The sequence below is a fragment of the Neovison vison genome, chromosome 11 (genome assembly GCF_020171115.1).
Source record: "Neovison vison isolate M4711 chromosome 11, ASM_NN_V1, whole genome shotgun sequence".
Lineage (NCBI taxonomy): Eukaryota > Metazoa > Chordata > Mammalia > Carnivora > Mustelidae > Neogale > Neogale vison.
The window spans coordinates 55354514-55377791 of NC_058101.1; the positions used below are offsets into that span (position 1 = coordinate 55354514).

General features: G+C 45.8%; 1 protein-coding gene across 1 annotated transcript; it reads left to right on the plus strand.

Annotated features, from left to right (window-relative positions):
• Nucleotides 1-3090: 3090 nt before the first annotated feature.
• Nucleotides 3091-22025, plus strand: QDPR (quinoid dihydropteridine reductase). The gene is made up of 7 exons (XM_044226047.1): nt 3091-3246; nt 5439-5531; nt 10462-10558; nt 13417-13557; nt 17476-17584; nt 18975-19058; nt 21334-22025. Exons 1-7 carry the CDS (start codon nt 3148-3150, stop codon nt 21437-21439), a joined length of 729 nt encoding a protein of 242 aa, XP_044081982.1. The 5' UTR covers nt 3091-3147; the 3' UTR covers nt 21440-22025.
• The last annotated feature ends 1253 nt before the right edge of the window (nt 22026-23278 follow it).

The window sequence follows — 23278 nt, forward strand, 5'->3', positions numbered from 1 at the left end:
ACTATTCTCAAAAAAATGCATGCAATAGAAGGAAACTGAGCATGTAAGGGTTAGCACTTGAATGCTGCCCACAATGCATGGTGTCAGATGTCGAGCTCGGGGCTGTGTGCCTGGGCATTTCTTTCTGTGAAATGTCACTGCTGTCAGAATCTCCAGAACTGTTATTCATACCTTGGGATGACCTCTGTTCTCAAGGCTTTTAATTGAAATGTGTAGACAGGCTATATGAGGCTTGGATTTATCACTGGGTGAATCTGCTGTGGGTAAATTGCAGCAGAAGTCAGCTTGTGGCTGGACTGGGGCAGCCTGGACCCCAACACTCACATTCCTGTCCTCCAACAGCACCTCCCCCACCAAAAACCTTGTGTCTTCTGAAGTGGGAAAGAAGAGTCTTTTTCTAATGTGTTAGCAAATGATCGCCTTGTCAGGGGCTTTACTTCTAATACTGAAAATTTGTGTGTGTGTGTGTTTCTTTTAATGTATAGCCACTAGGAATGAAATATTTCCTACTTTCTATCTTATACCGTGGCTTTTCAATTTTGATTTTTAGTCTATTACTGTAAGCCAACTTGACATCATGTGAGACTGATAACAGCAACTCTCAATAGTTTTGGGAAGTCACATTTGGCAGAAGTGACACAGGACATTGTTTATTTGGTCACCGAGGTCTGAAGGGGGGTTCAGGAGTTTGCATTGTTAATGGACAGGAGTTCCAGAAACCTCACTTGGAATGCAATGAGGGGCCAGAGGGACATGGGAATGGAAACATTAGTTTTCCTTCCTTATAGTGGGGTTCACTTCTGTGGTCTCTCCATAATGAAAATAAAACAAGAGTGTCTCTGAAGCTTGTGTAGAGCTTTTCCTCATACAGAAGGCTTTTACTATATGCTTGTTGTCTCCCCTGCCCCGGCCCCCACAATGCTGCAACAAACCTTTGTGGCAGGCGAGGGACGAGAGATGTTCCATCCTGATGATCCCTCTCATGAGAAAACTGGATGTCAGGGCTGGGGCTGGAGTTCAGGTCTTTGAAATATAGCAGGTCATCTTCATCACAATGACCTTGAAATAGCAAATGTTTTTCTGGTAATGAAGACATACAAAAGGCTGAGAAGAGGAGTTGGCATATTAATAAATGACCAATGAAGTTTATTATTCTCATAGTAATGTTAAGCATGCTTTGGACCTGTGCAATACCTTTGCATCATATTTCTACATCAGACGATGGGCCTATGTCAACTACTGGTGTTTTAGGGATTAAGCAATTATTTTTAGAATGATTATTTTAGAAAATATGGGAAACAAATGATTACCGATAAGCCCTTGAGATGTTGAATGGAAGTATCGTTAAGTATAACTCTACTGAGGACCCGAGTTCAAATTCCTACTCCTCTGGGCAAGTGCTTGAGGCTCTGGTGCCTCAGTTTCCTAATCTGTCATGGGATTGTTGTACAAAGTAAAATGAAATAGCATATTCAGATTACGGTATACAGAGGGCATCAAAAAAGTGGTGTTAACCTCCTCATCTAGTCTTCTAGTAATTCTGTTCTTGTAATGACACTTCTGATAATAAATGGTGTTGCAGTTGGCATCCTGTTCTCCAAGAATGTATTTTTGCGTGCCTTATCTGGCACAAGGTTACCGAGCAAACATCTGTATGTCTGCTATATGCACGACACACTGCGTACTTGTGGAGGGTGACACAAACATGTGTAATACTGCCAAAACAGTGATACGAAAATTGTAGTATACTATATTTTAAATGTTTAACACTTCACAAATTAATGCTTTTATTTATTTATTTTTCTTAAGACTCTCTCTACTTACCCGACAGACAGAGACCACAAGTAGGCAGAGAGGCAGGCAGAGAGAGAGGAGGAAGCAGGCTCCCTGCTGAGCAGAGAGCCCGATGCGGGGCTCGATCCCAGGACCCTGGGATCATGACCTGAGCCGAAGGCAGAGGCTTTAACCCATTGAGCCTCCCAGGTGCCCCAAATTAATACTTATAAAACAGAAAAAAAAAAAAAAAACCAACCATGAAAATTATTACAAGAGTTCTAAAAAAATATGACTACTTATGGTACAACAGGCCTTGGTCGGCTAGAGACATAGTTAAAGATTGAGTCCAATAATGGGTCCTTGGACCTCTGTGACCGGATGTAAGACCCCATTTGACAGGAATGTTAAAGGTCCACAGTGAAGTCCCACCAAATGGTACCAACTGGCCCCACTAGCAGAGCGTGGCATTTTCTTTCTTGTAAACTCACAATCTCTAAGACATGCAGTGATGGTAACAGAAGGAGTGGCAAAAGTTAATTATATTAATAATGTCCATGGGCATTTATTGAGCTCCTACTACTGGCCACACACTGCTCTAAGTATTCTAGTATTTTTTTTTTAAGATTTTATTTATTTATTTGATAGAGATTACAAGTAGGCAGAGAAAAGGGGGAAGCAGGCTCCCTGCTTGAGCAGAGATCCCGATGTGGGGCTCAATCCCAGGATCCTGGGATCATGACCTGAGCCGAAGGCAGAGGGTTTAACCCACTGAGCCACCCAGGCGCCCCAGTATTCTAGTATTATTTTAAAAAATCCTTTCCAGAACTCTAGGAGGACAGGCCATTAGTATTCCCATTTCACTGAGAGCGGACTGAGGCACAGAGCAGTTAAGCAAGTTGCTTAGGGGCACTCAGCTATTAAACAGGGAAGCCAGGCCGTCGAGCTTCAGAGCCTGCACCATTAATTAATTAATTAGTTAATTAATTAAAATTATTATTATTATTGCCTGCACTCTTACTTAAAGGTAAAATATATACGTGGTTTTGTTTGTGTCCCCCGTGGACTCAACATCGTGAGCGCACACCTGCTCTCCACCCTCCCCACCCGTAGCCCTTCGTCCTGCACGCCGCGGGTGCCCGGCACCTAGAGGCCGGCGGACCGCGGGGCTTTGCTCGCGCACCTGCAGGGCGTCGGTACTCGCCCAGCGTGGCCACGCGCTAGGCGGCAGCAGCGGGCCCCGCGCGGAGTTGGCGGCCATGCGGTCCCTCTTGGCGGGGTCGGTGGGCGGGCCGGGGCGGGGCCGCGCGATCCCGGGCGCAGCGTTCGGGCTCGGGGCATTCTGAGCTTCGCGAGCCCGGCGGGAGTAGCAGGATGGCGGCGGCAGCGGGCGAGGCGCGCCGGGTGCTGGTGTACGGCGGCAGGGGCGCGCTGGGGTCAAGATGCGTGCAGGCGTTCCGGGCCCGCAACTGGGTAATTCGGCCGGGTCTCCCGCGGCGGTAGCGGGCGGGAACGCGGCTGACTAGGGAGCAGAGGGCCCTGCCCGTGCAGCCCTGGAGGGCTGACTGGAGGAGCCGGAGCCCCTGCGCGCCCCAAAACAGCTTGCACGTGCTTGCACAGGTCTGCTGTTCCTGACTACGAGTGCGTGCTCACGCCCCGGGTGCCGGCCTTTGCTCTGCAAAGAGGTGGGGGTGGGGCCGCTCGCTCGGTGTCTGCCGGGCCCTGCAAGTCGGGGATGGCTCCGGAGAGAATTCCAGAGGGGAATGAAGAGGAGCGGGTTTGAGGGTACAGGGAGAGACGGTGAGAAGGACGCTCCGGAATTTGACTGCCTGCCCGGGTTGCTACCTCTAAAATCGTGAACTTACTGCTTAACGCCCTCGAACCTCAGTTTCCCCATCTGTAAAATGGGGATGTTGTTAGTAGCTGTCCCTTAGGGGGTTGTGCGGATTGAATGAGGTCATTGGTGTGGTTTTAAAGTACCTGACTGGTGGTAAGAGCTGTTGAAAGGTTAGCTATTAGTATTACTGTAATTAACTCGATCATTTAGCCAGCCTCGGACGTGGTATTTTGAAGGCTCGGCGCCGCAAATGCTGGTGGCTTCTTCGTTTTGAAAAGATTCAGCTTTCCAAAGTTGAATCGGATAATGCTCCCTGCAGGGGGCAAGTAGGAGTGGAACTGACCTGTGGTCAGAGACCCTGACCCCAGCCGCGAGGCCGGGCTCAGCGCATTCCTGGTGGAGGTCCGCCCTCTGTCTTCTGGCTGCAGCTGTCACTTGCACAAAATGTCCTGGAGCTCTGGGGAGCTTCCTCTGGGGGGTTTAGTTAGTAACCGCAGGAGCCTGGGTTAGGGTGCCCAGGAGCGAGGGAGAGAGTTTCCTTCTGGTTCAGAACCTCGTATAGGATTTAGAAAGGATTCTAAATGCACCACCGGCTTCTACTCTGATCTTGGGAAGACGGTTTTGAGGCGTCTTCCAAGGTCTGCGGAGTGAGAGTGGGAACGGGTAAGGAGTGCTGGCTGCGGGCTAGGCACTGTGTTCCTGCATACTCTTAATTTCATTTACTCTTCCCCAGACTTGAATATAGTGGATTCTGTTACTATCTGTGTATTCAAGAGGGGAGGCTTGTGGGTTCCACTGGTTGGGGGCACTTGGCACAATCTGGCAAGCTGATTGACCTCTCACTCTGTCTCCCCTACCCTATCTCTTCACTCTTCATTTCTAGGAGCCCTGGGAGGGAGGGGCTGGGATACAACCTTTTCTTTGTGTCTGTATCCCCTGTGGCTGGTGACATAGAAGTAGTGAGTGTTGAATGAATGCTGTGTTCTTCAAAGCTTGTGGTAGAGATAATTTATCTGTGGGGCCTGCAAACCTTGGGTCTCTGGAACTTTCTGAGAAGGAACTGGGTGTCACCCATGCCAGGAGCTCTTGCAGTTAATTTTCACACTAACCCTGTTAATTGTTAACAATTAACAGGCAGGAGAAAGGCACTGGTTTGTGGGATGAGGACCCAAAGCCATTCCTCTGTGCTTGAGGCCAGGGGTCTGAAAACTCTAGCCCTCCAAGGGCCGGATCAGGCCTGCCATCTGGTTTTGTACACCTCATGATCTAAGATTGTTTTCACATTTTTAAATGGTTGGTGGGGGGAGAAAAATGAAAAGTATATTGTTTTGTTACAGGTGAAAATTACATGAAATTCATGTTTCTGGAGTTTCAGAGCCTGAAGTTTTATCCGGACATAGCCACGCTTGTTGGTTTATCTAGATTTTCTGTGGCTGCTCTGGAGTTTAAATAGCAGATCTGAGCCTTTTGACATAGACTGTATGACCAGCAAAATGTTTGGCCCTTTATAGACGAAGATTTATGCAGACCCCTGGTCTAGGGGGTCTCTGGAGGTAGACAGTTTGGCTTCAGAGGTGAGAGGGGAGGAGGAAGGTGAGGTGTTTGGAGGCGGATGGGCTGGGCTGGGCTGGGGCTTGGTAATGGGTAGGCTGACTGAAGCCAGATGTCCCTGTAAGGATGGTGAGAGGTAAGGAGTGAGATCCTTTCTCCAGTGGGCTTTCTTTTTAAGCCTCTTACCTGTCTCCATTGCCCCCATTTCTGCGTGTGGATCTTTAATGGAATTATAGCTTACTGTCTCTTGACCAAAGCTGTTTTCTCTTCATGCTAGTGGGTTGCCAGCATCGATGTGGTGGAGAACGAAGAAGCCAGTGCCAGTGTTGTGGTTAAAATGACAGACTCGTTTACAGAGCAGGCTGACCAGGTAATTCCAGAAAAGGACCCCCATGTTTGCAAGCACTGTGGTAGGGGGACGGTGGAGGGGGAGGGGAGAGTGGTTTCCACTGGTGACATGTTCTTTCTGTACTTACGAAAGCCATTTGAGCTCATTGAGGGAAATTTGGAAAAAGTAAAAACAAAACAAAAAAATGCAAAGAAGATAAATTACTCATAACCCATTTCTGGTTAGCTCACTATTCACGTTTTGGCCCATTTTCTTTCTTTTTTTTTTTTATTTAAGATTTTATTTATTCATTTGTCAGAGAGAGAGAGTGCACAAGCAGGCAGAGGCAGAGAGAGAAGCAGGCTCCCCACCAAGCAAGGAGCCCGATGCGGAACTCGATCCCAGGACCCTGGAATCATGACCTGAGCTGAAGGCAACGGCTTAACCGACTGAGCCACCCCGGCAGGCGTCACTTGGCCCATTTTCTTGTCTTTCCTATGCATACTATATGTTTTTAGTTTCATAAGTTGAGATAATCTTGTATTTTATATTTCATGGTGAGTTGTTTTTTTTTTTTTTTTTTTTTTTTGACATAACACCTAATTTAAATACTTCAGATCACTTTTAAAAAACTCTCTGGGGGTGCCTGGCTGGCTCAGTGGATTAAGCCACTGCCTTCGGCTCAGGTCATGATCTCAGGGTCCTGGGATCGAGCCCCATATCAGGCTCTCTGCTCAGCAGGGAGCCTGCTTCTTCCCCCACCCCGCCCGACTCTCTGCCTACTTGTGATCTCTGTCAAATAAATAAATAAAAAATCTTAAAAAAAACAACAACTCTGTTGGCATGTGATTTTTAATTTCCTTAGTTTCCACTTCCTGCACATGTAAGGGTTTTGTAGTTTTTCTTTTCTACTTTATCAAGAATCCTGTGGTGAACTTCTTTGTCTCCATCTCTGATTACTTAGGATGCATTCTAAAAAGTGGAGTTCCCCACTTCAAAGCATGAATCTAACAAAAGAGTTTATTTTTAATTATAAACTGATAGCTTATTGAAAACCAGAAGTCAAACAAATATGTGAAATACCCGTTTCTCCCCATGATCCTGCCACTGCCTGGAAGGAACACTGTTGACAAGTTGATGGCCATCTTGGTGTAAATATCAGAGAAGCCCCTCAGTGGTCCAGTCTTTCCTGAAGAGCTGTTGCCACAAGCTGTTTGGGGGACTATGCTGTCTGTGGTTCTCATGCTGGCGCTATAGCCCACATTTCCCAAGGAGATCTCCGCATCATTCTTTGTGTGGTGTGCCATACTTTTGTGAGCACTCTGTGAAGCAGGTGGGCAGGTGGGGATAGACGCATTTTGGAGCTTGGGAGACCGAGTTTCAGATACTGAAGTGACATGGCGAACAGGCTGGCTGGTGGTGGATAAGGAGCATGGATTTTCTTTTCTTTGATTTTTTAAAAAGATTTTTGTTTGTTTGACAGACAGAGATCACAAGTAGGCAGAGAGGCAGGCAGAGAGAGAGAGGAGGAAGCAGGCTCCCTGCTGCGCAGAGAACCTGATTCGGTTCTCTGAGATCCCAGGACCCTGAGATCATGACCTGAGCCGAAGGCAGAGGCTTTAACCCACCAAGCCCCCCGGGCACCCCAGAGCATGGATTTTCTAATAAGAGACTTCTCGGGGCATGAGGATGGCTTCATGGTGGAGCATCTGACCCTTGATTTCTACTCAAGTCATGATCTCACGGTCCTGGGATTGAGTCCCACATCAGGGTCTGAGCGGGGAGCCTGCTTCTCCCTCTCTCTCTGTCTTTCACCCCCTCTGCTTCTGCTCTGTATTCTGTCAAATAAATAAATAAATAAGATTTATTTTTAAAATCTTTAAGATTTAAAAAAGATTTTAAAATCTTTTAAGATTTTTTAAATCTTAAAAAAATAAGATTTAAAAAAAAGTGATTCATGTATGATATAGAAAATTAAGTAAAGCAAAAAGAAGGGGGGGGAGTTTTAGCCCCACTATGTAGTTCATGTTTTGTAGTATTTCCTTCCAATCCATTTCTCCAAATGTATGCATGTGTAAGTCTAAAAAATGAAAAACAATAATCCAAACTGAGCATACTGTCTTGCTCATTTGCTCTTTCTACAGCATACATTTGACAGAGGTTAGGATGCAAAAAGCCAGCTGACTTATTCAGAATATAGATTTTTGTTGTTCTTACTTTTCTTGACATGATCCTAATGTTTGCTGAACCCGGTGATTACCCGTTGGCCTTAATGGGCTTAATAATAAAACCCAGCTAGGCAATGTTACATGTCAGGCTCTGGTCTAAGTGCTTGATTCACTTTAACTTGCTTAATCTCTGTTACACTCCCAGAACAAAGTTTCTGATTGATCTCTCTTTTCAAAATGGGGAATTTGAAGCAGAGAACGTCTCTGGCATTTGCTCAAGGTCAAACAGGCAGGAGGTGGCAGAGTTGGGATTTGAACCTACGCAGTGGGGTTTGATATCTGCGCTCTTGACTCCATGCTAAGCTGCCTCTCACAGCAGAGCTCCATGTGAACCAAGTAATGAGAGCTAAAGTAAATACAAGGAAGCACCTGGGCTTGGGTATCAGCAGCTCTTCTGTCTGTGTTCATTGTCTTGTCTCTTCCTGTTAATTACAGGTTTTTGAGGTCATGTGCGTTTTTGAAATTGACTCCATCTGAGACTTGACAGTGCATTTTATTTTATTTATTTTATTTTAAAAATTTTTTTTATTTTTTTAAAAGATTTTATTTATTTATTTGACAGATCACAAGTAGGCAGAGAGGCAGGCAGAGGGAGAGGGGGAGGCATGCTTCCGCTGAGCAGAAAGCCCAGGACCCTGGGATTATGACCTGAGTCGCTGAAGGAGGAGGCTTTAACCCACTGAGCCACCCAGGCACCCCAGTGCATTTTAAAGAGAAAGATGGAGCAGTGCCTTAGTTTTTACAAGTTCAGACTTTAAACCTTTAACCCTCCCTAACCCCCACTCACTTAGTGAAGAATTTCTGGAAAAACGACATGACATCCAGTTTGTCTTTAAGGCTTCAGAAGAGGAAATTCAATCCTAATATGAGTAAAATTGACCCCCGAGGCAGGAAATTCACTAGAGACAGTGAGGAGATAAGATGGGAGAAAGGCATTAAATCTTTTTTTTCTTTTTTCTTTTTTTTTTTTGGGAGAGAGGACAGAGGGAGAGGGAGAATCTCACATGGGACTTGATCTCACAACCCTGAGGTCATGACTTGAGCTGAAATCGAGTCGGAGGCTTAACCGACTGAGCCACCCAGGCACCCTAAAAGGCATTAAGTCTTTGGAAAACTGTTGGGCAGAGAGTAAAATTGAAGGGGGAGGAATTTTAAAATGCACAAATGTAAAAACAAGTCAAACAGGCGCATTGTTTCTGTGGGCTACATACTTCCCTGAAGAGTAGAACATGCACAGCGCTGTGTGTACATATGGACATTGGAAGATCTCCAGCGTCTGGCAGCTGGGATCTGGGCTCTTGGTAACAGGACTTGGTTTAAGAATGAGAGGCCGGGGGGCACCTGGGTGGCTCAGTGGGTTAAAGCCTCTGCTTTCAGCTCAGGTCATGATCCCAGGGTCCTGGGATCGAGCCCCACATCGGGCTCTCTGCCTGTCAGGGAGCCTGCTTCCTCCTCTCTCTCTGCCTGCCTCTCTGCCTACTTGGGATCTCTGTCAAATAAATGGATAAAATCTTTTAAAAAAAAAAAAAAAAAAAAAAAGAATGAGAGGCTGGGGCAGCCTGGCAACCAGCATTAACAGGAGGAAGGTCCACAAATGTAAGGCAGGATTAGGTGAGATACTCATGAATAGAGACCAAGGGAAATTCAGGAATTTCTTAAGAGGAAAGATGCAGGTATGAGGTGTAGGGAGAAGAAAGATTGGTTTCCATTGCCCAGCCCTTCTTTTGGAGGCAGTGATTGTAGTCCTTAGAAATTGATGGGGAGGGCTGCCTGGGTTGCTCAGTGGGTTAAGCCTCTGCCTTCAGCTCAGGTCATGATCTCAGGGTCCTGGAATCGAGTTCTGCATCAGGCTGTCTGCTAGGCAGGTGGCCTGCTTCCTCCTCCATCTCTCTCTCTCTCTCTCTCTCTCTCTCTCTCTCTGCTTAAAAGACAAAAAAAAAATTGATGGGGAAAGAGGTGGGGGACTGAAATGTTGCCACTGGTAACACTTGCCACTTGGGTCAGGTCATCTTAGCCATTCTAGAAGTGCAAAAGGGCCATGTGATTGATGGCCAGAATTGCCTGTCTTGCCAGAATTTTGTTCTGATAAATTGTAACAAAAGGACATGTATATATTTTCAACACTTCAAAAATTTCAAACAGAAGTAGAGAGATAAATGCACACCATGTACCTGGTATTGACCAACATTTTGCGATTGACTTTTTATTATTTTTTTTAATTGAAGTGTAGTTGGTTATTTTTTATTGCTCTTTTTAAAAAATATAATTTTCCACTGGCGTTTTGATTTGGAGTTGCACTTACGGGGATTTTTGTACGGAGGGGAGAGAAGAATTGATTATATCAGATAGTGTTTCTGTGATGCGGAAGAAAGTCTGGAAAGAAATATACCAGAAGGTTAGTTGTGGGCAGTGAAGCTCTCAGTGAATTCTTTAAATTTTAAAGCCGTCTCCTAACTTTACTCCCGTTGTTTTATTCGAGGCATGCTTAGGTTCCAGCCCTTCAGGATGTTGCAGAGAAGACTCTAGATTGCTTTATAAAAATCACACTGAAGTGTCGTTGGGTTTCCTTATCCAAAATGCTTACTGTAGATTGGTGGTGCATCCAGTCTTTCAAAGTGTTCATTGCCAGGTGCTGTTAACTGACTTTGAAACAAAGTGAAAAATAAACGGAGGTGTCCATGAAGATGTTAGCCTGTTTAGGTTTACCTGACAGTTTATGCACTTTTTTGTCCCTTTCATTTAAGGTGACTGCTGAGGTCGGAAAGCTCTTGGGTGAGGAGAAGGTGGACGCGATCCTTTGTGTGGCTGGAGGCTGGGCTGGAGGCAATGCTAAATCCAAGTGTGAGTCCTTTTCTGCATTAATCATTCATTCCACTCTGCTCTTTGTCTAGCTGGCACGGATTGGGTCCATCCCGTGTGCCGGGCCAGATGTTTTCTGTATTTCTCCCAGAAGCTTTGCAATAGCTCTGAAAGGTAGGGATTAACCTCCCATGTGACAGATAAAGGAAAAACTTCCCATAAAAGGGGGTTAGGGAAAAGGGACGTTGAGTTTGAAGTTTAGAATAGACGCAGAAAGAAATCAGCATTGTGTCCACCCTAATCTTTCAGGACCTCTTACTGGGAACTGGAGGATATGTGAGAAATGGAGAGATTCTTCTGAAAGTCAGACTCAAAACTGTGTGTGTATTAAAGCTGAGTATAGGGGCACCTGGATGGCTCAGTCAGTTGGGCGCCTGCCTGCCTTAGGCTCCCTTCGTGATCCCAGGGTACCTGCTCAGCAGAGAGTCTGCTCCTTCCTTTCCCTGCCCCTGCCCCTCCGTGGGTGCTCTATCTCTCGATTTCTCTCACTCTCAAATAAATAAATAAATAATGGTACTTAAAAAAATAAAGCTGAATATGATTTTCAACTTACTATGGAAATTTTCAAGCATACAGAGAAGTTGAAAACAGAAGTTGCAAGAAGTGGGGCGCCTGGGTGGCTCAGTGGGTTAAGCCTCTGCCTTTAGCTCAGGTCATGATCTCAGGATCCTGGGATCGAGCCCCACATTGGGCTCTCTGCTCAGCAGGGAGCCTGCTTCCCCCTCTCTCTCTGCCTACTTATGATCTCTGTCGGTCAAATAAATTAAAAAAAAAAAAGAAGTTGAATGCACTGTGCCCTTACTTACGTATAAGTGTAGAGTTAAATTTAATATGTATATATATTTTAGTTGAAAATATATTTTAGTTGAAAATATAAACATCTGGAAATAATAAAATATTAATGAAATTTTTATGGTTTCCTGATACTGAAGCATTTTTAAAAACGTATTTACTGGGGCACCTGGGTGGCTCAGTGGGTTAAAGCTTCTGCTTTCAGCTCAGGTCATGATCCCAAGGTCCTGTGATCAAGCCCCACATCGGCCTCTCTGCTCAGCAGGGAGCCTGCTTCCCTCTCTTTCTCTCTGCCTGCCTCTCTGCCTACTTGTGATCTCTGTTTGTCAAATAAATAAAATGTTTTAAAAAACCCAAAAACATATTTATTTACTTATTTTTCTTCCTTGTTATGATTTGTGTACGTATCTAGATTCAGTAATTAACATTTGCTGGACTCCCGCTCTCTTGCTTTCTGGTGTGTGTGTCCTGTGTGTGTATTTTTTTGTTAACCATTTGAAAGTACGTTGACATTGTGCCACTCTTTGGCATGCATCTTTAGGGAGTATACCCATTCTCCTACATTCTCATAGTACCGTGGACCTCCCTAAGAAAGTTAATAATAATTCTATTAAGATTACTAATACTCGGGCTGTATTCAGATTATTCAGATTCCTTAATTTATTCCAGACCTTGTATCATTTTTTTTTTCCCCACCTACATATTCTAGTCAGGGTTTGTGCATTGCATTTTGTTGTTTTTAGTCCCTTAATCTAGAACTTTTTTTTCCCCTATGATAGACTTGGTGTGTTCAGAGCATTTTTCTCATAGACTGTCCTACATACTGAATTTGTCCATTTCTCTAAGGTGTCACGTTCCTTGTTCCTTGTCCATGGTATTTCCTGTGAACTAGAATTTAGATCAAGAGACTTACTTAGATCCAGATTAAGTATTTTGGAGGTGAGTTCCTGAGTGATGTGTGCTTCATGTGACATCACGTTGGGATACTTAACGAGGTCAGATCATGTCGCCACCCACAGTGATGTCAGTTGGGTGCTCGGTTAAGGTGGTAGCGACAGACGGCCGTTGTGAAGGTAACGTTTTCCTGCTGGTAGTTAGTGATTGTGGGATGCTATGTGGGCATTGTTTGTGAATGTCCTATTTCTAAGCCCCTTGAGGGTCTCAAATTCCCCAAACCTAGTGGTGTTAAGCCTCCATTGATAATCTCTGCCTGAGTCAGTGGTTTTTAAATTCTATCATTCCTTCTATGTGTATCAGTCAAAGCTCTGTAAAAAAGGAATTGATTTCTCTGTGAAATCAATTACATGCAAAATTGTTATTTTGTGGGGTGATCAGGTTGGCAAAACACCCTCATAGCCTTTTGGGTGTTTTGGAAACAAGAATTGATGACTTTTTTTTTTTTTTTTTTGGTCTAGTCCTTTGTAGCTGGGAAATGCAGTGCCCAGGTTATCTCCGCCTGATGACCCGTCCTCCTGTATCAGGAGGCCTTTTCTCTCTGGCCTGTGGCTTCTTTCTCTCTTGCCTGGTGGGTGATGGGATGTACATTAGCACTTATTCCCCACCACCTCTCAGGCAAGGCCAGAGGGTGAAAATAAGCGTGAAGTGGTTGTTTTATCAGCTCTCTTTTAAAGAATCTTTAAAGCTGGCATTAAACTTTCAGCCATAAAAAATGTAGCTCTATAAAATCCCTCTTTATGTCCATGCGGTATAGTCCCTCAGATTTTTATTCCAAGTAGAACCTGACTTAGACCTACAGGTTCTTACTCTGAGTCTCCTGCCCTTTATAAAGAAGAATAATTTTTTAGTTAGAGCCAGTCTGGTGTATTAGTTAACATGTGAGGAAGCTGAGATTCAGGTAATCCTGTGGTCTGGCTTCGAACCCAAGTCTCTGACTACAGGTCCTGTGCTGTTTGGACTGGACCTTGTCGCTGGGGACTGGGAGGGGAGGAGTGGCTGTTGGGGCCTCGTGACGCCTCGTGAAGTGGAGCTCACCTTCCACTGTCTTCCCTGCAGATGCCGAGCTCACATGTTTTTCTTTCTCCACTCAGCTCTCTTTAAAAACTGTGACCTGATGTGGAAGCAGAGCATGTGGACGTCGACCATCTCCAGCCACCTGGCCACCAAGCACCTCAAGGAAGGAGGCCTCCTGACCTTGGCTGGTGCCAAGGCTGCTCTGGATGGGACTCCTGGTAAGCCTTCATTTCCCAGTCTGTGAAAAGGGAGCACTCCCCCTTCCCTCCTGGGCTGCTTGCTGGGTGCGTCCCTGAGGTCAGGGACCTGGGAGCCCCTCACCCCCCAAGATGCTTTACAGCTGGGTGGAGTTGGCTTTCTTGAGGCCTGGATCTCTTTAGGGGAAGGACTCCTGACCCTTCTAGGTGCATTGTCTTCATGCTGATGTGGGGACAGAGTCCTGGAATCTGGCATTCCCACCGGCCTACCGTGTCAGAGATCTACGCTTCAAGGTGTGGTGCTGAGCTAGATACTGATCAGTTAATAAACACGTTTTATCCTCACGGCAGTGTGTGTGTGTGTCCCCAGGAAGCAGCTCAACCTCTGGAAACAGGGGTTGTAGGGTAAGAGAAGCCAGCAGTGGTTTCTCCGCCAGAGCCCAGGGGCTTTGAACAGATTCTTTGACGTCTTTGACCAAATTCTGCTGTAGTTTCTCTCATCGTAAGTGGCAGTAATGCCAGTAAGTGGCAGTAATGCCACACCCATGTGTAGCCACGAGGCATTGGTAATACACGACGCGTATCCAGTGCCCAGCGCGGGCCCAGCCCTCTTACAGCTGCTCCTGTCCTCTTGTGTATATTCTCACTGAATCCTGAGGGGGGTGGTTCTTTCCTTGCCTTTTACAGGCAGGCAGACTGGAAGTTCAGTGAAGTGATGGGTCATGATGGCATCAGTGAGCTGCAGATTTACTTTGAACCAAAACCCTGATCCTTTCTAAATTGTGTATCTTTTCTCCTACATCACATAGATGCATGTTTTCCTTGGCATTTTTACTTCCTCTTCATTTCCTGGGGTTGCTGTGACAATGGACTGTGGCCTCAGGGGTTAAACAGAGAAACTTATTTTCTTACAGTTCCTGGGGGCTGGAAAGCCTGAGACGGAGGTGTCGGCAGGCTACATACACGTCTTCTGAGGCCTCTCTCCTTGGCTTTCAGATGGCGGCTGCTCCCTGTGTCCTCTTGTGGTCTTTCCTTTGTGTGTCTGTCCTGATCCCCTCTTCTTGTAAGGACATCGGTCACATTACTTGAGGGCCCAAAGACCTCACTGTAACTTCATGACCCCTTTAAAAACCTGGTTTCCAAATACCGTCACATTCTGAGGTACCACAGGTTAGGATTCCAACATACGAATTTTGGGGTACAAGTCAATCCATAACTCTCCCTTTGGGATAAGCTAATGAAGTTTAAGTGGGGTAGGGGAACAGCACAGAGAGGCAGAAAGTGTCTCCCTCTGCTACCTAAGTAAGCTCTTCTCTTAAAAAAAGGAAGGGAGGTTTTTTGGGGAGGAGGTGCTTTTTAGTAAGTGGTAGAGACCTCGAGCACCTTTTTCAATTTTAATGTAAGTCACTGAAGTGTAAGGCTCTTACAAATTAACAATTTCTTGGCACTCGTTTTCATATTAGATGTCTTGGAGCCCGTGATCTTACACGCCCATGGCTCTTGCAGTAATTATAGCTCTGTAAATGTTAGGTGTTAGTTTGGTTGAGATCTGATTTTTATTAAAGGTGACATAGAACAGAGGCACTAGAAAGTGAGTAGAGAAATGAGTAAATAGCTTGCCATTTAAAAAAGAAAACCCTATCACCAAAAGACTGATTTTTCTAAAGAACAAAACAGTCTTTTCCTTTATTTTGGCTTTTAAATATCTTTTTTATTTATAGTTTCGGATATTGGCTAAGACTGCATTGTTTTGGAACCACACTGATTGGTTTTCTGTTGTGGTTTGGTCGCTTACTGTGCAATATTTGGCAAGTTATTTAACTTATCTGAGCCTCAGTTTAGTCATCTGTAAAATGGGGATAAATAATTGTACTATCTCTGTATGGTAGTTGAGACTTGTAAATATCTTAATGGATGTAAATGGCTTAGAAAGATTAAATTATAGAATCAGTGGTCAGTGTGAACTTTCATTATTATTTATTCCAGACTGATGTTAAAAGCCCAGCTATTTCTGCTTCGTGTATTAATAAGCTTGTTCATGTTTTAAGTTCTTAGTTAGATGTTGTTAAATGTATTTGAGTCATGAGGTCTTTTAACTTTGATTCAGATCCCAGAGTAATCTGGAGAAATCTATGTATAATCCAAAAGTAAATGACGAACAGGCTTAGTGGTCCTTCAAGCACAAGAAAGATTTTTGTTTTTGTTTTTTTAAGAAAGTTTGTTCAAAGGGTGGCTGGGTGGCTCAGTGGGTCGGGCGGCTGCCTTCGGCTTGGGTCGTGGTCCTGCGGTCCTGGGATCGAACCCCACATCAGGCTTCCTGCTCAGTGGGGAGCCTGCTTCTCCCTCTCCTTCTGCCACTCCCTCTGCTTGTTCTCTCTCTCTCTCTCTCTCTGAAATAGATAAATAAATAAAACTTCAGAAAAAAAAAAAAAAGAAAAGTTGTTCAAAATTAGAGAGTTTTCTTGGAAAAGTACTCAGAAAACCTCACCCTTCAGTGTCCAGGCTTATATCTGTAGCATCTCCTGGTGGATAAATGATTAGAAGGAAGGTGATTACTTGTTTACCACCTAGGGACCTATGCTGTGTTTGGAAATCAGTCTTTAGGGACTACACTGATCATTTTAATAATTGGGAGGAAAGTGTTTATCTTCCCCGTGAATGCATCTTGCAAATGATCCCCTTACCTACATTGTGTGGAATCCTGTGGAATTAAGTCATAAGGGTCCCTGGTAGCTTGTTGCTGGTTGCTTGTTTCTTTCTTCATCGTGTTGTTTGAATGGAATGAGGAGGGGGCCCTGCATGTCTGCTGGGGCCTGGGGCTGCGTGCATAAGATTCGTGTGCTGGTTAATTTTAATCACGCAGAGTGTGTTAGATCTTTATATCACTGTTGGTTTCCTTCCCCAGATGAGACAGAGAAGCCAGAGATGGCGAAATCTTCTTGTGCTTCCCAGTAGTGCTTTGAGACCTTGACCCTCTTTTGCAATTCAGGGTTGCTGTTGGAGAGTGTAGTGATTGGTTCCTTAGCTGGGCTGTGGTCCCCACCTCCCCTGGATTTTTGATGCCTTCTCATCTGTTAATACCTTGAACAGCATGCTTGCTGGGTGTTTCTAAGAAGGCTGCTGATCTCCAGAAGAAACAGTGGTTTTTTGAAGGAGGAGAAGTGTTTACTTGCTTGATTGTTGTTGGTTAGAGAGAATCTTCAGCTGGGTCCGGTGGGGGAGAGAGACCGGGTTCTTGCCACCTGTCTGGGGGACAGACGGAAACTGGACCTAGTGAAACGCATGCCTTGCTTCATTCAGCAAACATTGACCGACCTGGCGGGAGGAAAGGAAGATTAATAGATTGTGTGTATATCCTTAAAATGTGAGAATTGTTCAACTGCTATTCCTTATAAACAGTGAGTGGGGCACACTACTGCTGTCAGTTTGACGGGAAACATCTATTGAGCACCTGTCTTGGGCTGAACCCACAGTCAGGTACTTTGTCCCCATTTTCCAGATGGGGTAACAGGATTAGAAGGGTTTTGAAAACTTGCCTGTGATTTCTTCAGCGGTGAGTGGAGGAGCTGGGACTTGAACTTGGGCAGCCTGCTCTCCAGATGACTGCTCCCTCTCGCCCTTGAGCATGTATTGATCTGAGGGTTTAGACGCAGCTCTTGCCTGGCCTCTAACCTCGATGCAAGTCTGTGTGTGAGCCTGGGCACGTTTCGCATCCTGTCCGCACCTCGGTTTGATCAGCGGTAAAAATAAGATCGACCTCATGGTTTTTATGATAAATGTGAACTGTGGGGTGAGTAACAGGAACACTTGAATATTACGTCCCTTTCCCTTTCTCTCTACAGGTGTCCATCCTTCTCTTCCTCCAAGACTGGCGCTATGGCCTCTGGACACACTCGTGGTGGCCACTGGTCACTGAACTGTTTTCTCCCCCTTCCCCAGGGATGATCGGCTACGGCATGGCCAAGGGCGCTGTACACCAGTTGTGCCAGAGCCTCGCCGGGAAGAACAGCGGCATGCCTTCCGGCTCTGCAGCCGTCGCCGTGCTCCCGTAAGTGGTGGGGCTTCCCGGTCCCTGCCCACCTCTGCCCCACTGCCAAGAGTTAACATTTGAGTAGCTTTCCACTGGGAATTTGTGTGTGCTGTTGTCTTGGCTTCTAGAGTTTGCCAGAGGCCCTGAAGATGCTTCTTCAGATGTTGGGCCTGTCCCCGGGCTGTCCAGAGTGGTTGATTGGCCGAGGGGTGGGTCTGTCTGTCTTGCCTTTTTTCTTTCTGGGTTTTTTTTCCTTCCCTCTATCTGTCCCTCTGTTCCTCCTTATTAAACGTAGCCTACACATTTTATTTTGATAGGTATAGTTCTTTTAAGTTATAAGGTCAGTGGAAGAGAGATTGTATTTAGTGTTTGTGTGGGTGTGTTTGTGTGTGGTAGGGGATGGGGTCGGAGGGAGAATGTGGGAAACTGGGAGATACTCCTATTTGTGACCAGGAAGAGGGTCCCTAGTCAGCCATCCCAAAGCAAGGCAGCTGCTTTGGAGGTAGAGTTCCTTCCTGCTGGAAGGATTCCAGCACCAACTGGCTTGCCTCTTGCCTGCAGTTCTAGAAAGTGGACATTGGAACCGAGAGGGTCCTGGGATTTCTGGTTCCCTTTCACTTGTGAGCTTCTGTGAGTCTGTGACCTGTTCCCCAGCTGTTTTTTAGTTTTTTAGTTTTTTTAAGCTTTTATTTATTTATTTGAGAGAGGGAGAGAGAGAATAAGAGAGAGTATGAGAGATGAGAAGGACTGAGGAAGAAGCAGACTCCCCGCTGAGCTGGGAGCCTGATGCGGGACTCTAGGATCATGACCTGAGTCAAAGACAGTTGCGTAACCAACTGAGTCACCCAGGTGCCCTCCCCCAGCTGTTTTGAATGATTCCTGAGGTCTGAATGTTCTTGGGAGAGTCATACCTGTCTGCATTCTGTATTCTCTTGTTGAAAATCTCGAGGTTTTATAGAAAACAGCTACAAAAACGATACTTTTCGCCATACTTAAGGGAATATTATTTTTAGTACCCTTAAAAAGTCCTGAGAGATGAGTCTGCTACGTTTTAGGGCATGGAGTAAAGATAAAAGCAGCAAAGCAGTTTATTTCGTAAAGACGATACTTAAGAAATGGCAGGACTGTGTTTTAAAAAAGACTTTTTCGTTTTGTTCCTGTCTGCCTGGAGGGTGAGTCATGAAACACCTCCCTGAGTTAGGTTCAGATGTGATATCTTTAAGTGTGGAGGGCTCCCTGGCTTCCCTCTGATTGTCCTCATGGGACCTTTCTGTGTAAGTGTGGCCACTGTGTGGCCACCTCTGGTGCCAGAGGCTCATCGTGCGTTTTCCCAGCCGAGGAGGATGGGGCAGCTGTAATTCTGAGAGCCAGCAGGTACACACAACAGCCCCGTGTCTGTGCCCTGCAGGGTGACCCTGGATACCCCAATGAACAGGAAATCCATGCCTGAGGCCGACTTCAGTTCTTGGACGCCCTTGGAGTTCCTGGTTGAGTGAGTACTGACATGGTGTCATAATATGGGCACCTGCCTGCCTCAGTTGTCCACCTTTTATAGACTGGGGGACAAGCCGTGTTCTCTTAGCTAACACATGGCTCTGTGAGGTCACCAGGCCCCCGAGGGTGTGTCACACATCCGTGTGAATCTCAGAGGGGGCTTGATAGTGTCGACCTCTGAATCTCGAGCTGACCGGCCTGAGCACATTGTCTCACTGCTCCAGGCCTCAGTTTCCCCATCTGTATAATGGAGTCCTTCATAACTGTGAGGGGGATTACATGTGGGAATGCTTGGCTTGTCACGATGACTGACGCATGCAGTAGGTGTTCTGTAAACCTCTACTCCTGTTAACATTATCATCTCTGCTTAGGGGAGCAGCGTCTGGGGGTAAGATGCTGATCTAGGGCACATCGGGGCTCCTGTGTCTGCATTAGTGCTGAGACACAGACCTACAGAAAGTGTCCTATGTTCCCCAAATCCCATTCAGCCCTTTGTGAATTTGGGTGGCATTTGAAGATCACAGAGAAAGAGTGAGCTTTCTCACCCTGTTGTGTGTGTCTAGATCTCAGTTCCCCAAAGCCCTCCATGTGGTAAGACGTACTCCCTGAGCACCCACTGTGGGCTGGGTGCTGTGCTGGGCCCTGGGCAGGGAGATGGATAAGGAGCAGTCCCTGCCCTCACCGAACTGGGGCTGACCATCCCCCGCCTGGCGTCGGTGTGGGCCAGGTTTGGGATGTGCTTCTGGCCTGAGGTTGTCTTTTTCATTAAATTGAGAGATACCAGGGACTTTTATCTGATGTTTGGGACTAGTTTTAAGTAGTCCTTTTTATGTGCCAGGTACCATTTTAAACCCTTAACTATTATCTTATTTAATGTTCATAGCAAGTCAGTGGGGGAAGTGCTCTCATCTTTATTTAAGGTTTGAGGACTTGGAGCCCTGGGGGCTGGGGAGTAAGGAACGTGCCTAAGATCACTTAGCAGAGCTGAGATTTGAGCCAAAGGGTGTAGCTGCTGAGCCGGTGGTCTTGATGGGGCCCACAATTCTTTCTGCCTCCCAGGGTTTGAATTGGGTTTTGCATTTAAGCTTCCTTTTTAAAAGCCAACACTTCCCAACGACATCCATGACCTAGGTTCTAGATGCAACATCTGGGGTAATGTATATGAATTAGAGCCAAGCCGTAGGTCCACAGAGGTGGCTGGGATAGCCCTCCTTTGTCCCAGAAATCACGATACCATTTTTGGGATTTGAAAACTCACTTGGCAAAGTGGCATGAAATGTGCCTTGAATGTCTGGAGCTTGGTGTTCTCCCTCTTCTATGGCAGACTGAGGAAGATGAAGAAATAAGATAGTTTGATACATGTGTAAGTAGCACACACGTGCTGACATATCTAGCCTCAAACCAGTCTCCTTCACAGACTTCCCTAAGCCCTGCCTGGCCCCAGAGAAGGGTCATGGATGTTATGTCAGGGAGTTTCAGCCGTGCTTTGGTCTTTGGGCTCATGTAATAATGGCTCTCGGCCTCTTCAGCTGTCAAGAGTGGGCCCTCGAATGACTTGACATTAAATGTCACCTCTGGTCAGGTTACTGATTGGCACTGAAGAATATCCCAGGGCCTCCTGAGTGCTTCCCAGTTAATGAAGGTGCAGAGTCCTAGCTGGCAAATTGTCCAAGGGACCATGCACTCAATGTAAATGTTCGAAAAATTATCAGCTACTTGTTATACCTCGTGAATGTGCTGTGTCCTTTTTAATTTCTATCTTCTTAGAGGTCTTCCCAAGCAGGGTTCCCTCCCTCCACACACAGTGTTAATTCCCCCACATTCCTGCATTTAATATATTGTATTTTAATAGTCTGTTTTTGGGTATCTTTTCCCATTACTGTGGATGTTCCATTTTTGTTTTCTTAAAAAAGAAAAAAAATGAATTTCTTTTCTTTTAAATTTCTAGGAAAGTAATAGAGTAAAAATATATCTCTTATCTCTTAGAACTAACTAGTTAAGGTTTCGTTTTAGTCCCTTAAAATCACAGTGCTGGGTTATAAAGGATTCCAACAATGAAGAAGAATACAAATGTACTTAAGTTAAAATCTCGCTGAATCCTGCCACTTGGAAATTCGAATGAATATTGAGATTACGGGGGGCCTGGGTGTGTGTCTCTGTGGCTTTTTCCATGGCTGCTGCTGCTCTCCTCTCCCTCCAAGCCACTGGTGGGAATAGAAGCATGTGTTCAGATTTTTGCTTTGAAAATGTAAAGCTGATCTTCTGTGTTCTAGAACCTTCCATGACTGGATCACAGGGAAAAACCGACCGAGCTCAGGGAGCCTGATCCAGGTGGTAACCACAGAGGGAAAGACAGAGCTCACCCCGGCGTATTTTTAAGCTTCATCTCAGTGCCTCCTCGGGACCTGCCAGACGAGTCATTTGTCTCAGCGCGGCTGTGTCCAGCCCTGTGTTTTCTGTAATCCTGTTTGTGGTCCGAGATAGCGAGTCCTGTTTTTCCTCTTTCCCAATGTGCATTTTTCCTCCCCGGACAGTGTAAAATGTTTATGGGAAATAAAAAAGATACATGAGGGTAGAGGCCCGCAGATGGCACCTCCGTCTGGGTCAGCGATGCTAGTTTAGGAGGCGTTGAATGGGCCCCTCTTGTATCTGTGTCATCTCGAATTGCATTTGAGACTCCGATTCTCTGTCCCTGACGGTGGCTGTTGACCCGCCTGCCCTGTTCAGAGGTTTGTTGATAACGGGGGGATGTTTTGGGGGCCTGGGTTATTTTTGAATGTGAAATTTATGTCATGGATATTGCTGTTGGAGCCTCAAATTGAACTGCCTTACAACTCCTTTTGTGGTGTAACTAAAATCCCGTGGATTCTGTTCAGATACCTTTTTCCTGTACAGTTGCCAAAAGTGCAGCAGAACTACTTGTGTTCATTCGGAGTTTATCTTGCTAATAAATGCACTTCATTTATTGTGTCGTCTTCTTTCATCAGCCACGTCTTAAGTACAGATACAGATGAACCTACAGCCGTCAGGGTGAAGGGGAGGACTCAAAGCCCGAGATAAGTTCTTTCTTTCTTAAAGATTTTATTTATTTATTTGTCAGAGAGCGAGCGAGAGCACAAGTTGGGGAAGCGGTAGGCAGAGGGAGAGGAAGAAGGAGGCTACCCCCTGAGCAGGGAGCCCCACGTGGAGCTCGATCCCAGGACCCTGGGATCCTGAGCCGAGCCGAAGGCAGACTCTGAACCGACTGAGCCACCCCGGTGCCTGCTTTTTTGATTCTTTAAAAAGATTTCTATTGAGGTAAAATTCAAATAACAAAATTAAGCATTTTAAAGCAGAAAATTCAGTAGCATTTAGTGTGTTCATAGTGCTTTTTAACCACCACCACCGTCTAGGTCCAGAGTATACTCCTCACCCAAGTGAAACCCCATCCCACTGGTCGGTTGCTCCTCGTTCCCCATGTGTGCCCCCAGGCCCTGGCAACCACGAATCCGCTTCCGGCCTGTGAAGTGGCCTGTTCTGGATTTGTCATGTGAGTGGAGTCCAGTAACGTGCAGCCTTTGGTGGCCAGCTTCTCGCTCTGCCTATTCTCCAGGCTCACCCACGAAGGAGCAGGTGTCCGTACCTCGTTCCTTTCTGTGGCTAACAGTATTTCTTTGTCTGTATAGACTGCAATTAATTTATCCCCTCCTGAGTGGATGCATTCGTGGATGGTTTCTGCCTCTTGGCTGATGTGACTGGTGCTGCTGGGAGCATTGGTAGGGGGACCTGTTTTTAGTTCTTTTGGGTAGAGTGGGGTTGCTGGGCCATTTGGCAGTTCTGCATTTAACTATTTGAGGGGACTTTTTGGACCCTTGATGCTGTACTTTGTGGGGACCAAGGGCAGGCCACCCCAAATGGGCCATTTGGGCCTGATATATATTTTGAGCTGAAGGCAGGTAAGACCCCATGGGCTCAAGAGAAACTTGGGCCCCTCCCTTAACTACAGAGAAGAATCTAAAGTGGGCATCTTTCCCTGAATAAGGGTTATTAGCAGAGAAGTTTTATCTGAATGACCCATCTGTATGACAGGGCAAACATCGAATTACCAAACATCTGCTTTTCTATTGCCTGTGAATTACATGTTTTCCCTTAGAAAACCCAGACCCCTACCCCTTGCTCCTTAGTTCAGGATGACTTGTATAGCTCATTTTGCCTGTCTTTGGAATTTCCATGTCTTGT

Bases quoted from the DNA above. Each gene is read 5' to 3' on its own strand.
- QDPR (XM_044226047.1), top strand. From the start codon at position 3,148: ATGGCGGCGGCAGCGGGCGAGGCGCGCCGGGTGCTGGTGTACGGCGGC. The intron at 10,559-13,416 runs GTGAGTCCTTTT...TTCTCCACTCAG, and splicing joins AGGCAATGCTAAATCCAAGT to CTCTCTTTAAAAACTGTGAC. The intron at 17,585-18,974 runs GTAAGTGGTGGG...TGTGCCCTGCAG, and splicing joins GCAGCCGTCGCCGTGCTCCC to GGTGACCCTGGATACCCCAA.